The sequence below is a fragment of the Pholcus phalangioides genome, unplaced genomic scaffold (genome assembly GCF_987345545.1).
Source record: "Pholcus phalangioides strain wild (caught in Gottingen) unplaced genomic scaffold, Ppha-v1.0 ptg000002l_1, whole genome shotgun sequence".
Taxonomy (NCBI): Eukaryota; Metazoa; Arthropoda; class Arachnida; order Araneae; family Pholcidae; genus Pholcus; species Pholcus phalangioides.
The window spans coordinates 8,643,447-8,657,698 of record NW_028301595.1 but is presented as its reverse complement, the minus strand read 5'-3'; the positions used below and the strand labels follow the sequence as shown (position 1 = coordinate 8,657,698).

The 14,252-nt window shown below is 36.8% G+C and overlaps 1 protein-coding gene across 2 annotated transcripts in view; it reads right to left on the bottom strand.

Annotated features, from left to right (window-relative positions):
* dos (daughter of sevenless) overlaps positions 1-12,516 on the bottom strand; it is a 46,107-nt gene extending 33,591 nt beyond the window's left edge. For both annotated transcript variants that reach the window (XM_089238068.1, XM_089238076.1), the window contains exon 1: positions 11,988-12,516. In XM_089238068.1, the coding sequence (XP_089094194.1) occupies positions 11,988-12,053 (66 nt within the window). In that variant the 5' untranslated portion in view covers positions 12,054-12,516. The remainder of the gene's footprint in view (positions 1-11,987) is intronic.
* Positions 12,517-14,252: the final 1,736 nt, after the last annotated feature.

Genomic DNA, 14,252 nt, shown 5'->3' with positions numbered 1-14,252 from the left:
GTTACCAATTTCCTACAGAGGGCACGAATTGTTCGCGAATTCGAATTATTATTATTTACCTAACCCTGTAAAGTGGCCAACATTTTCCTTACCCGTGCTCCATAATAAAATGTATAATTTTTTTCGCACGTCACTCATTGTTTACCGTTGGTCTCGATTGGGGTTTGCAGATGGGATTGTACCATATTTTAGCCCTTGACTACTCGTGCTGGCTTTTTCATATCTTCCACATATTCTTTTTAGTTGATTCACCAAAAGGGTGTAGTGACTATCATATCGCTCATGGGCTCCCAATACCAACATTTTCTCCTTCTCTCTTGTGCGTGCTGCAGGTTGCTCCCACCTCACTCCTCTGACTTAACCAATCTAACCGCAATGTTAGGAAGACCTTTGATCTTGCTGAGGGCTCCGTATAGAATTTTTGATAGGCAAAGAGTGCCGTGAACCGAGAAGGTTTGAAAACAACTGGCTTAATCAATTATGCCCGATCACACAGTTTTTGAGCATAATTCACGAAATCAACCCCTCATCTGAGATTAAAATTTAATATTACAACAACTATCTAGAACAGCGTTTCTCAACCTTTCTACACCCAAGGTATATATCTCATTTGCTTAATATATAACCCCCTCAAAATTTTCCTTCTCTGGGTATTTCACTGCTTGCTAATTAAAGGGTTAAAAAAATCATAAGCAAAACGTCGCGATGCTAGAGTTAGAGCTCACAATTTAGAAGCGAGCCAGGTTAATGGAAATATTGTCATCAATACTCACATATTCATGATCCAAACGAAATAAAGATAAAATACAAAATAATTTTCTTAAGTAGTTAATTGCAATCAGTAACAACGGGACTTCACGGCGAGGGTAGTGTTGTATTTTGAGAGTCGCGTTAACATAAGGATAAGGAACGTACACGCGAATCGTTTGCGAATCCACTCCAATTAACAAAATAAATCTCCAATAAATCGGGGGGAGAAAATCTTAATCATTCGCATGGACTTTGAGCAAAGAGAGGTCACGATCGATTGACCCTCGAAAGCTCAATCACTAATCCACTAAGCTGATCAAGTTGAATAAGTACGCGCCATCCAATAAATCATAATTCACGAACATTGCGAAATATGAAGCGATCTGCATTAATCAACTCAAACAACTGTCAAAGCTCCTTTTCCTTCATTTTAAAAAACCAAAAACGAAGCCTGCGTTTTAGGAAAGAATCACGTTGAACTTTTTTTTTCCTTCTACAGATCACGAATACGATATCAATACATCTCACGACGACTTTTCTTTTTAATTAAACGTACAATATCAGGCGTATCATTGGCTCATTCCCAGAAGATGCGGCCGTTAAGTGCGCTTTTTACGTGTACATTCTAAACATCATGACCCCCCCCCCCTTCTCATGTTGAAAGACAAACCGCAATGAAACAGGACAGTTTTTCTCATCCTTAGATGCTAATCTAGCCGACACCACAAATGCAGAGAATGTTAGGTGCCAATGCTGATTTTTTTCTAGTCACCGCGGCAACCTGGCACTTGGAATTTGTCAAGGCCTGATGTAAACTATAGTCCGTTTCAGGTTAACTTTGCAGTGGAGAGAAAGTTAGAGAGTGTACTCCTTCGCCGCAAAATAAAGTTCCCATAAATCGGAGTCATGATGATCATTTATACAGAATATTTCAATTTTTTTTATGATTTTGAAAAAAAAATTCGTTTTGAACAGATGTTTCTTCGTTTGAAATTTTTAAATTAGAAAAAATATTGGTGACCACATTATCCAAAAATCTATAGCAACCACAACGACATTTAAAAACAACCATATCCTAGAAATCGTCCATACCTTACCGAGGTCGCGCATCGATACATTGGTTAAGAGGCTTTTGTTGCCATAGCAACGCGTGATGAGGTTCCCTCGTAGCTTCCACTTCACTGCAAAGTTAACCTGAAACGGACTATAGACATGTTTGGAAAGAAATAACACAGATGAATTTTATTGAAAATTAAGGTCCAATTATACAGCCAGCACAACAGGGCTTGACAAATTGGGAAAAAAATATTAGATGACAGCCAAATTTTTTATGAGCTCACAACTTTTCCTTCTGAAAAAAAAAAAATGGTCCAAAAATCCAAAATTTTTCTCCTAGTTTTTTTTTTCTTTTGGTTTAGGTGACCCTTTTCCCTGCCAGTATAGGCATTGACATAAATTCAAATATATATATATATATATATATATTTGTATCACCCTCACGTTCCAATTTATTCACTCGAAAATATTTTAAACGCCAACTCCATTTTATAAGTCGCCATGGCGAACTAGCACCCAGGATTTATCACTACAATAACATGAATTGCATTGAAAGACTTGGAAAATCCAAGCATATTGCAAGCTATGAACCCTTAAAGAGAAATTCAACAAAATTTCATAAAAATTACTTTATGACCAGTACAAAAAAAGTCTTGAAAACATGCTCGGATAGAGACTAAAAGATTTCGATGAACTCAATGTACAAAGCCGATAAGCATCAGGGAATAATGGGTATCAGTGTAGTGAAACTTTCAGGAGTCCACGTTAACAACATGCTGTAATACTGAAGAAATGCTTAAATTTGGCATGAATTCTATGGCATTTGACAATCCAAAATTATGGAAATAAAGAATGAAGGTATCCGACTATTTTTTTAGCACTTTCTTATGAAATGCTACTGGACTGAACAACATTTTTTGATAGAAAATGTCTCAAAATGGTGAAAACAATTACAGTATAAATCGTTGACTAAGGTAAATGCATCAATAGTGGGGCACTTAAGAAAATTTAATTCATTATATTTAACCATTTCACTTATAAGGTATTGGCGAGAAATTCGGACGATCTCAATTTTACAAATGGGCGATAAATAATCTAACCTCACCTTAGAGAACAGAAAGAAGTTGAAGGGGAAGAAAAGGAAGGGGAAAAAAACAAATGAAAGGAAAACAATATAGTAGATAAGTACAGATAAGAAAGAGGATAGAAATAAGAAAGAGTTGGTATAGGCCTACAAAGTAAATTTCTCACTTCACCCTCACCCAACCTGTTATCTTTTGCTCTTATATATAGGCCTATATAGTAGAAGGATACATCATATGTGGGAGGGGGGTGGGGAACAAAGTCACTAATAATTGTATAGAAATAGAAGAAATGCAAAAAGAACAACTTCATAGGGTTACATTAAGAGGAGAAAGGAAATAAAACAGAGAGCTTGTTTGAGTTTATTCCACAGCCATGTGGAAGCAATATTACACCCTTGATCTTTTTGATTGTAAAATGGTTAAAACTTAAAAGTAATATCCATTTGATTACTGTTTTTTTTTCCAACAATTCAAATTATTTTTTAATCAAAGAAAAAGGTATGTTCAATGCCCATCAATAGCATTTAGGTTGTTAACAAAAGACGCTAGCACGATAAAAAATTTTAAGAATGATGCTCTTTCGAGACCACTTCCAAAAGCACAGTGCAAAATGTGTAAATTACATGGTCCAACGTAAATAAGTCAGGTGAACCGAGTGACTTTTCCATCCTTTTTTTAAAGGGGTTTGTTTACATTTTACTGCTCAATACGCCAGTGTAATCATTTTTGACACATGAAGCAGTTTCATTTCTAGCTCATTGATTTCAATACATTGTTTATGCCTTTGCATGCCCTAAATATGCAGAAGACAATTGAATGCTATTGGGTATAATCAGTCACAAAATAGGCCAATGTACCCAACTGCTTCATTATGCAAACTGTTGTTTCACCTATACACAAAATGTGCACCCATAATTTTGAATGATGAATGTTAGTTACTGTCCAAGACCATGAAAAGTAAATGCAAAATTATTTTTCGACCAGGCTAAAGTTTTTAATCACTACTCTACTTGTTGAATCCTCAAAGTAAGCAAAAGAAAAATAAATAAACCAAATGGTCCATGTATACCAACGTTGGCAAGTTTTTGCCATAGGTCGAAAAAATGCAGTAAAAACCATCCCAACAAAAATAGGTTTTTGCCAAGAATTGTGTCAAAAATACATTTTTCCCCCATTTATGCATGTGAGGTATTATTGTGCATTTGATTGTTTTTCTAAATGCATATAAGATAGTTTTGAACAAAAACTTTAGTATACGAATTAATAAATTTTTGAGTTGGTGAGTTTTTGCCATTGCTGGAAAAAACTGCTGTAAGAAATGTTCTGGCAATAATGGGTTTTTATCACGCATCAAAAATTGATACTTCTCACATTTATTTATATCTAATATCATTTCAGAAGAAATTTAATAACAAAAATTTTTTTAAAACACACAAAGTCTGGTTTAAGAATTATATTAACAAGGATAGGCTATATATGGGTATTAATATTCAAAAGAATGAGCATAAATTGTTTTACAAAAAGCGTTAAAAACATCTACTACCCCTACCGTTCACACAACTGTGTTTGCAGTGAAAATAGAAAATTTTGTTTAAAAAAAAGCAAACCTTTTTTTATTTGCTCTAAAATAAACCCCAGTAATACTCCAAAGTTATGCAATATTGTGGCAGAACCGAGTAAGTTGAAATATAGTTTACCCATAGAAATACATATTAGTTAATTGGGAACAAATTATTGGGAAAGAACACCACCTTTTTTTCTTTCTTACTATGACTATAATGTTAAGCTAGTCTTCTACAGGGGCTTCATAAAAAATTTAACTTGGTATTGTGACTGCAATCCGATCTGGTAAGAAAGACATAAAATCTGTATTTGTACTCTGAAATCAGCTTTGAATGTTTTGATAACACCTCGACCAATCAAACAAAATAAGCTGCTGGCGTATGGAGACAAGAAAACAAATTTCAGGCATGAGTAGAAGTTGGTGTATTCAGGGCCATCTTAAGAGCATCACACGCCCCCAGGCCAAGTGATTTTTCTGAGGCCCTGCCTGTCAAATTCTTGAAAAATTCAACTACTCTTTTTTTTAGGCCCCCGGGCCGTGCCCGTGTGGCAGTGCCGTCTTAACGCATGGGCCTACCCGGGCACGGCCCGGGGGCCTCAAGAGAAAAGGGGCCTCACAAAAATTAGATTTGGTTGAAATTTTCTATAATTTACCTGGTAGTGCCTAAGAAAAACCACTTGGCCCGGGGGCCCATGGTGCTCTTAAGACGGCCCTGCTGGGTGGGCCCATGCATTAAGACAACACTATGTGTATTGCCATCACCAGATGCATTGTCAATAAAGAACAATACATTAAACAAATTATTTTTTAAACTTGGCGTTGGACTTCACGTATAAAATTGCGACCTTCTCTGTGAAAATAGCAGATGCCAAACATGCCTTGGGATTCCATTCTAAAAACTTGGCAAAGTTTTCATCTTTACATACTGTAACCTTTAAAAAATTAGTATATATAATTTCAGTAAATATGTTCTGATTGAATAAAATATTTTTTTACTTGGTTATCACTTAATGATCTGCACTATCTTGGCAATAATCCAGTGATTATGCTTGAATTTCAGGAATGTGCATTTTTCTCAGAAAATTGTGTAATTCTCAAATCGCATAACTCAGGGTAGTGTAAGTTGGGGTATTATTGTACAGTGAAACCTCGCTATAGCAATGCTCGATATATCAATCAGAGATGTAAAATTCTCTAGAATAATCTTTCGGAGAATATTCTCATCACGGATATTCTCTGCTAGGACTACTATTATAAATAACTTCAGAATATTCTTATAAGTTCTTGATGAGAATATTCCCCTCTTATTTACAATATAGTTACATATAATATCCTTGAGAATATTCTCTGGAAGGACTACTTTCATAAATTACTGGGGAATATTCTTATAGAAAATAATAAGAATTATTCTGAAGTTATTGATAATAGTCCTTCCAGAGAATATTCTCCTCGATGAGAATATTCTTCAGTTACCGAAATCTTTCCAGAGAGTATTATCAAGAACATATGTAATAGCACGTATTATAACAAATAATCTCGATAAATAACTTGAGAATAATTGTTATTTTTGATAAGAATATTCTCTAGTAACTTCTAATAGTAGTCCTGTCCCCGTCTCTCTTCCCGTCAAGAAGATGGCATTTGAAGTTTGCATAGCTGCCAACTTTTGAAAATGAAAATTCGGGAGATTTTCACGCAAACCCATATTTTATGCTAAAACCACTCCCTAATAAATACAATAGGGATTTTTCCAAATAAAATAGGGATTTTCCAAACATAAAAGTTAAAGCGTAGGGACTAAAATCCCTACTCAAAAACTGAAGTCAAATTAAAATAAGGATTTTACACACATGGAAGTTAAACCCTTGGGAATAAAATTCCTACGCAAAAAACAAGTGAAATTGGAGGCCAAAACTTCAATGATGTAAAAATAAATATTGTGTTCAATCAGAAACGCTGTGAATAAACATTCTGCGCCAAAATCATCGGAAGATGAAGGAAAGCACCGTCAATTTTTGAAGAACACTGACTTTTTGTGACACTTGCTTGATGTTTTTTTTTTTCATTTCACGTGAGTGATGATGTCAGTCTTCCCATGACCGATGTTTATGTCTGTAACACAACTTGCACAAAAAGGAAAAGTCGGCCCTCTTCTGGAACGTTTGATGAAAGGAAATTCATCGGAATAAGTATCTTTAAAATTGATTAAATATGTTTTTGCTTATCATTATTCATGCTTTGTTATATCGCACGTACGTAACTTCAACAAAAGAAATTTTGACCATATGCGCGTCACTATAATCTTCAATTATTATCCAGGACTATTGGCTGCTAAGCCATTTCCCTGCACGATAAGACAAACAACTTTCTTGTTACCATCAGAGGGTTTGTAAAACTTCCTTAAAAAGAGAATTTACCCATTTACGACGTGTGACGTCATTTCGAAAGGGAAAAAAAAGAGGCTTCATGCCCCACAAGAAATTGCTTAGGGATTGTTTTCATAAGCGGGGATTTTTTTTAATGAAGTAGGAAATTTTTAGGGACAATTAGGGATTTTTGTGATTTTTGTAAAAATTCGGGAGATTTAAGAACTTTTCGGGAGGTCGAGCGATGAAGCTAAAATTCGGGAGATTCCCGAAAAATTCGGGAGACTTGGCAGCTATGAGTTTGTAGACCACAATATTAAAGTTTGAAAGCAAGAAACTTAAATGCCGCAGGGCTGAATTGCACAACTTTTACAGAAAAATGAGTGATACAGAATTTAAGTGTATGTGCATTGAAGAAAACAACAGTTCTGTATCTTCTTAGAATGAAGGTGATTAAACTAGTGATTATATAAGAATAGCTTCCTTTATCAAACAACTTTGGTTTAATTTCTTTTGTTTTGAACTTATTTCTGAAAATTTATCTAATTTTAAAATAATTTTTTAAGGGTTTAATCCAAAGGTTTCTAAAAATCTTCATAACCAAACTTTTAAAACCTCTCATCATGACCCGGAGAATATTCTGAGAATATTCTTGAACTAAAAGTTGTCATTGGGGGTGATCATACCAAAAATTTTTTTGTTGTAAATGTTTCAGGTAATGAAAATTAATTTATATTTCACAATGTAAACAAAATTAGTAAAAAAATTTAAATTATTTAAAAGAAAAATAAATATTCTCAACTATTCTCCAATTTTTACATCCAGGAGAATATTCTCAGAATATTCTTGTATATTCTCCAGAGAATATTCTCACCTCACATCTCTAATATCAATAAATCCCTCTACAACAATATTTTTTCCTTGACCACATAGTATAATTATATCACGATTTTGCTGTATAAGGGTTGGCAAGTTTTCACCATAGATTAGTGTTTTCTAAAGTGGACGATGGAGTGGTCCAAGGAAGCGATAGAATCTACTGATTTAACATAGGATCCTATGGGTTTACTTGAGCTGGGACGATGAGAGAAAAAAATTTCTGAAGAAGGGGGGCAATGGAACAAAAAGTTTGGGAGACTATGCCATAGAGATAGAAAAATAGATTCTTTCCAAGGTATGAAAAAATCATGATTTTTTAAAATTAAAATTAACTGACTGCTTATTAATTAAAATAAATCTTATTAATCATTAAGAATGCATATCATCTAATTGCTTTTTTTCTCGTAATCACTCAAATTTAATATTAAGCATTAATGAATAAACTGCAAACGAACTACAAGCAAAAAATATTAACAACAAAAATCTGTGTCTATGTAACATGAAAACATGAAAGATCATTGAGCTCAAACTAACTTCATGGGTTAACATTTTTTTTAACAGAGAAAAGCACTTTTAGTCATGAGCCCCCCCCCCCTCCCTAATTAAAGTGAATGAGTGGTGGCAACTCGGTATCACACATCTCGATTCACTCGATATACAACCAAAGGACCATTCAGCATCAACTAAATAAAATAAATTCTATTGGTAAGATTTTCTCTTGCATAACTGGTGGATGTATTTCCTCATTTTTATTCTTTCTTAGATTCAATGAGTCTTGGTAAAAAAATAAGCGAACTCAAAATTTTAATATGAAAAGTAAAGTCGAAAGCCCAATGATGTTGGTACAACATCTATTATTATTTTGAATCAGCAATTAGGGCAATGCTTCACACAGAAAATTATTGCTGTTTTTTAATCATGGGAACCCCTGTGCCACATTTCAATGCATTGAAAATAGTGAGGTTAGCTAAGTTTAGCTCCCTATCAGTGTCGTCTTAACACATGGGCCCAACAGGTCACGGCCCGGGGGCCTCAACAGGAGAGGGCCTCACAAAAATGATAAGTAGTTGTAATTTTTGAGAATTTTCCAGGTACGGCCTCAAAAACATCATTCGGTCCGGGGCCCATAATGCTCTTAAGATGGCCCTGCTCCCTATATTTTTCCATTCACAAAATCTAGATGTAGAGCAGTTTTCTTTCTGTACTGTATATGGGGATTAAGTTCAAGTCTATATTTACCCCTAAAGATCTTCTACATTTGTTTCAATCACAAACTTTACCACATATCAGTAACATGCAAACCATACCAGATTACTTTTGCTTCAATATCATTGAGTTTATGTAAAGAAAAAATAAAATTTAAAGGTTGTGATTTAAATCAATGATTTAAAAAAAATCAAGTGATTTAAATAGGCCTGTTGCTCTCTGTGGCGAGACTTTTTAACGGGGAGATTGGCTCGCATTCGCGCCTTGAAGTTGGAAACCACAGAAAACCAACTCCAGCCGACCACCACTGTGGCGCTGGTGGGGTTTGAACCCGGATCCTCGCGATGCGAGTCCGTCACTATGGCCACTCGACCATGTAACCACAACAGCATGAAAGTATGTGAATGACCAAACGAGTGACCCAGAGAGCGTGTGAGCATAGGACAGACCAGAAGAGTGACTTAGAGGGTGTGCAAGTATGTCAGTGACCAGAATAGTGACCTCAAGAGCAAGTAAACCAGGTGAGTGAGCAACCAAAAGAGTGACTGAGAGTGTTTGTGTGAACACGTGAGTGACCAAGAGAAACATTCAGGGATATGTATAGAGCTGGTTAAGGTACAGGGAGGTGAATCAGGGAAACGAGTAGTCCGGAAGATTCGGAGTAGAATGGGAGAAGGGCACAAAAATTTGTGTAACCCACCTGCGGTGAAACCATAAATCCGACTCTGGCTGGAGCCCTATCAGTCCCCTCCCCCACACAGGTTAGTGCAATATAGGCTACAGTTGCATTTAATACACATGAATCTTGTAGACCCCCACACTGTCTCCTTGGCATCTTCAAACCATTGCTCAAGAGCACCACAGTTCTTCCACAGGTACCCAAAGTGATCGATGCTCATGTCCGATTTCATGCTCGTGAGCACTTGATCAACGTTAAAAATTAACACCTTGGAAGAACTGCATTCAAGGATTAAAATCATTGTCATTTCATACAGGGGTTGGACAAAATAATATGACACCTGCAAAAAAAAAAAACATTGGATAGAACCTGTTGTATACTCCCGCCCTCTAGTGTGAAAGAGTGTCACCTAGCGGGAAAGAATGTGCACACATCGGTCTAGTTGTAGCAGTAATAGCATTCGGATGCGATGTATATTGGGGCGTTAAAACTTTGTTATGACTGACCTCACAGATTTCGAAAGAGGCATGATTGTTGGAGCCTGTCTTGCCAGGGCCACAATAATGAAAACGGCCGTCCTTGTTGGTGTCGGAAGAAGTACCATGTCGATGGTAATGACAGCTTATAGCAAACAGGGTAAGACATCATCTGCCAAGCATAATAGTGGCTGAAAGTCAAAGATGACTGATAGAGACAGCAGAAAGCACACGACAACAGCATCCCAGATAACATCTGAGATGAACACACATCTACAGGAAGGTGTATCGACAAAAAATATCCACCGTGAACTACATGCAGCAAACATACACGGTAGAGCTGCTATTCTAAAATCAAACACCATGCAATGCCTTAAAGCAATGAACATGGTGTCACAAAGCAACAATGGGAGAATGTCATCTGGTCAGACGAATCATTGTTCACATTATTCTAGACTAACTTACGTTTGGAGAATGCCAGCACAAGCCTATGACATTGATTGTCTCCTTCCTACTGTTAAACATGGAGGGGGATCAGTGATGCTGTGGGGCGTCATGTCTCACCGTGGTATCAGCCCACTTATTGTCCTGGATGGGCGGGTTAAAGAATCAGTTTATGTCAGTATTCTGGCCACCCATCTTCATCCAATGGTGCAATATTAGGTCCCTGATTCTAGACCTGTATTCCAAGATGATAATTCGCCCGTTCACACAGCTGGAATTGTCGGAGACTGGCTTGATGAACACAATGATGAACTGCAACACCTTGTGTGGCCGCTCAGTCCCCCCCTTGATCTTAATATAACTGAACCTTTGTGGGATATTTTGGAGGCCAAACTGTGCAGTAGGTTTCCACCTCCAAAGACAGGTTCTGAATTAGTGATCATTTTGCAAGAGGAGTGGCTACGTATCCCTGTGGCTGTTGTGCATGACTTGTATTTGTCCATTCCGCGATGGGTACAAGCTGTAATTAATGCGAAAGGAGGGCCAACGGTATATTAATAAAGATTTTGTCTCATTTCACAGGTGTTCATATTATTTTGTCCAACCCCTGTACATTCATGTCACACTTGCCATAAGGGTGCTTTCCTTTTGATAATGGGCACAAGTAATGCTGTGAAATCTAAAAAGGTTAAGATTTATGCCTTGGGAGACGTAAGCAGTTCAACACAGATATTGTCCGGGCCTGTTTCTCACGAGTTTGAGCCCCCAGGCAAATATGCATTACTGAGAGATCCTATACTGTTCTTTGAGGCAGAGATGTGTGGGAGAGGAGAGTCAGTGCAAATACAAAAATCAGCCGATTTTGGGCCCTGAAAATTTGTGAGGCCTAAACACTTGCCCTTATTGTAAAAAACAAGTCCTGCGTGGAGATTGTATACGAGCAAGAACTTGTGCAAGTGACCTCAAAAGCAAGAGTCCAGATCAGTGAGTGGCCAAAAGAGTGACTGACAGAGTTTGTGATCGTAACAGTATGCGCTTACGTGAATGACCAAAAGAGTGTGTGAACGTGAGAGTAACCAAAAGAGACACAGATATTTATAGGAGTGGGGCAAAACAATTCGGGTACAGAGAGGCGAATTGGAGGAATGAGCAGTCAAGAAGAACTAGACTAGAATGATAGAACGGCAGCCAACACGTGAATGACCAAAAGTGTGACCCGGAGAGAACAAAAAAAAAAGTGACCTACAACAAGGACCTGTTGCTCATAAGTTCAGTCCCTGGGCAAATTTGAATTTCTTGACCCCCCACCTCATAAAACGTTGCTGAGACAGAAGTGTGTTGAAGGAGGAGGTCCTGCCAATAATACAAAAGGCAGTCAGTTTTGGGGGGCCCTAAAAATTTGTGTATGTGGGCCCTATTTATTCAATATACATATTGTATGATAATACTCATGCAAAGTTAGTATATATAATGATTACTCACAGCTTTGAGGATCCTCTTCTCCGGGGGTGATTTAACCAACCATCCGCCATGCACAACGCCATCCATGATGAGTTTTTCTCCCTGATGTTGATCGAAAAACTTATTTTTGAACGACAACAGCAACACAAGTTTTTCTCATGATCGTTGACCGCGTAACAGAGTTTGACAAGAAAACGTTCAAGTAATTATCATTTTTATTTCAGAAAATAATAATATTATTCAATGATTATTGGGAGTGGAGGGAGTGGGGGATGCTTCAGTTAGAAATAAGAGGAGGGTGAGAGAGATATGATGAATAATGAGATCCCGTTGAATTTCCTGGAAGATTGTTTCCGAGAAGATTGTTTCGAACGATCAACAGCGACTCTCGGGAACGATCGCGGATTTTTTTGATTCCTGACAGCCTCGATTACAATTTAAAAAAAAGAAAAAGAGAAGAAAAAAGGAAATGGAGGCCAGTTTTGATTAGGAAAAAAAAAGAGATTGAAATAAATGACGAATACTGATGACAACATAGGAAACGAGGAAAAAAAAAAACAACATAGGAGATATATGGCCAATGAATTATTTCTGATGAGGACCTATTTGAGTGATGTTAGTGTGTTACCGCTCCACAGAGGTTTCCAGATCCTAGAAAAGACTTCCCAGTCAAAATCACCGGCAGAAGTAACCGAAATGTGTCCCAAAAGATTTTTACTCGATATGGTCAGCTTTGCACTCACGCCATTTCAAGTGGGTGTCCAAACATTGTAGCTATTGCTGCCATCTATCCAGGGACTTCAGAACATCATTTATGAATCACGTACAGAAGAAAATAGGGCTCGTGCTGCTATCCATTATTCAAAAAAAGAACGAAAAAATGTCCCCCACCATGGTGATGCTGAGATCATGGGTGAGCTCTACCGAATGTTACCCAGGTTTCATGAGCGAAGCTTTCTCGTATGTTGAAAATGTTAGTTACAGCACAAGAAAGCACTCCCCTGGATTGTGCTCTAATAATTGACTCTGTCTATTAGGATAGGTCCTGTAAAATTTGATTGGTGTGACTTACATGTTCTTCCATGTCAACTCCCCAATTAATGAATACACAATGCCCTGTTTTCTTCATGTTGGCACTTCTGGTCCCTCCTTGAGCTTCGATTGCATAATTGTGAAAATGCCAATTTAATGCAGTTTTTTTTGGATAGTTTCAAGTTCATTTAAATTCTAATGTATCGCCTGTGAAATATATTTTATTGAAATTTTGGGCCACCACCTGGTCATCTTCCTTAATGTGTTGATTACTGCTGAGCTATGTATGCAATAATTATTACAAAGTCTTAATTAGAGGAAAAAGTGTTAGTTTCTGGTACCCTTGAAATGTGAAAAAACATGGCAGTTGTAGAGTCATGATGAAAATAAATCTAAAGAAAATGTTAAAGAATTTCTTATATGCTGTGAATAATATTGCATATGTTGGAGGGGGAAAAAAATCTCTTCAAATTTACAGAGTTTGTCTGTGTAAAATACTAGACAAAGGTTTGCATTGTAACTAAGTAATTATTTGATAGCAAACATGAGTGCTCTTGCGAATTGTGATTTCAATATTCCAAATTATTCTCTGCGAACCTGTTTGTAAATTGTTTATTGGAAAAATCTTGTATGTGCACATTGTTGTATACATAATGTTTGAAAAATATATATTAAACTCTTTTTTTTTCTCTCTCTAATTTTTATTTCATTTCTTGCATTGAAAGTTCTTTTTCAGCAGTTAATTCGCGGAATTAACTCATACTAATTAATTCATACACTGCTGTGAATTTTCGGAGTGGGTAGCCTCCACCAAAATGCAAAACATAATGTTAGAAATGTATGTTGTTGTTTTTTTAGAAAAAAAAAAAATAGTTCCTCTTAAGTTTTGGAAAAGAGAGGGTATTTCGTGTACGAAAGTAAGTATTGATTTTTGTAAATTTTTTTGAAGATAAAGATTACATAATTATTGACCGAAAAGTGAAAAAAAAACGGAATGTACATGTCTCGTATTTGGAATTGCCCCATTGCATTAACATGGTCAGGAAATGTTTTGCCCGCTTCGCTGCAAAAGAGTGATGCGGTCGCATAGGGCGACGGCTCGCACAGTCCTCACTCCACTTTCCTTATAGCTCAGTTGACTTGACTAATGATTAGTGTCCTCTATACCTACTGGGGGGGGGGGGCTTATAGCTCCATGTATACTTGACTTGACTTGACTTGAAAAATTAGAGTCCTCTATACCTACTGGGGGCT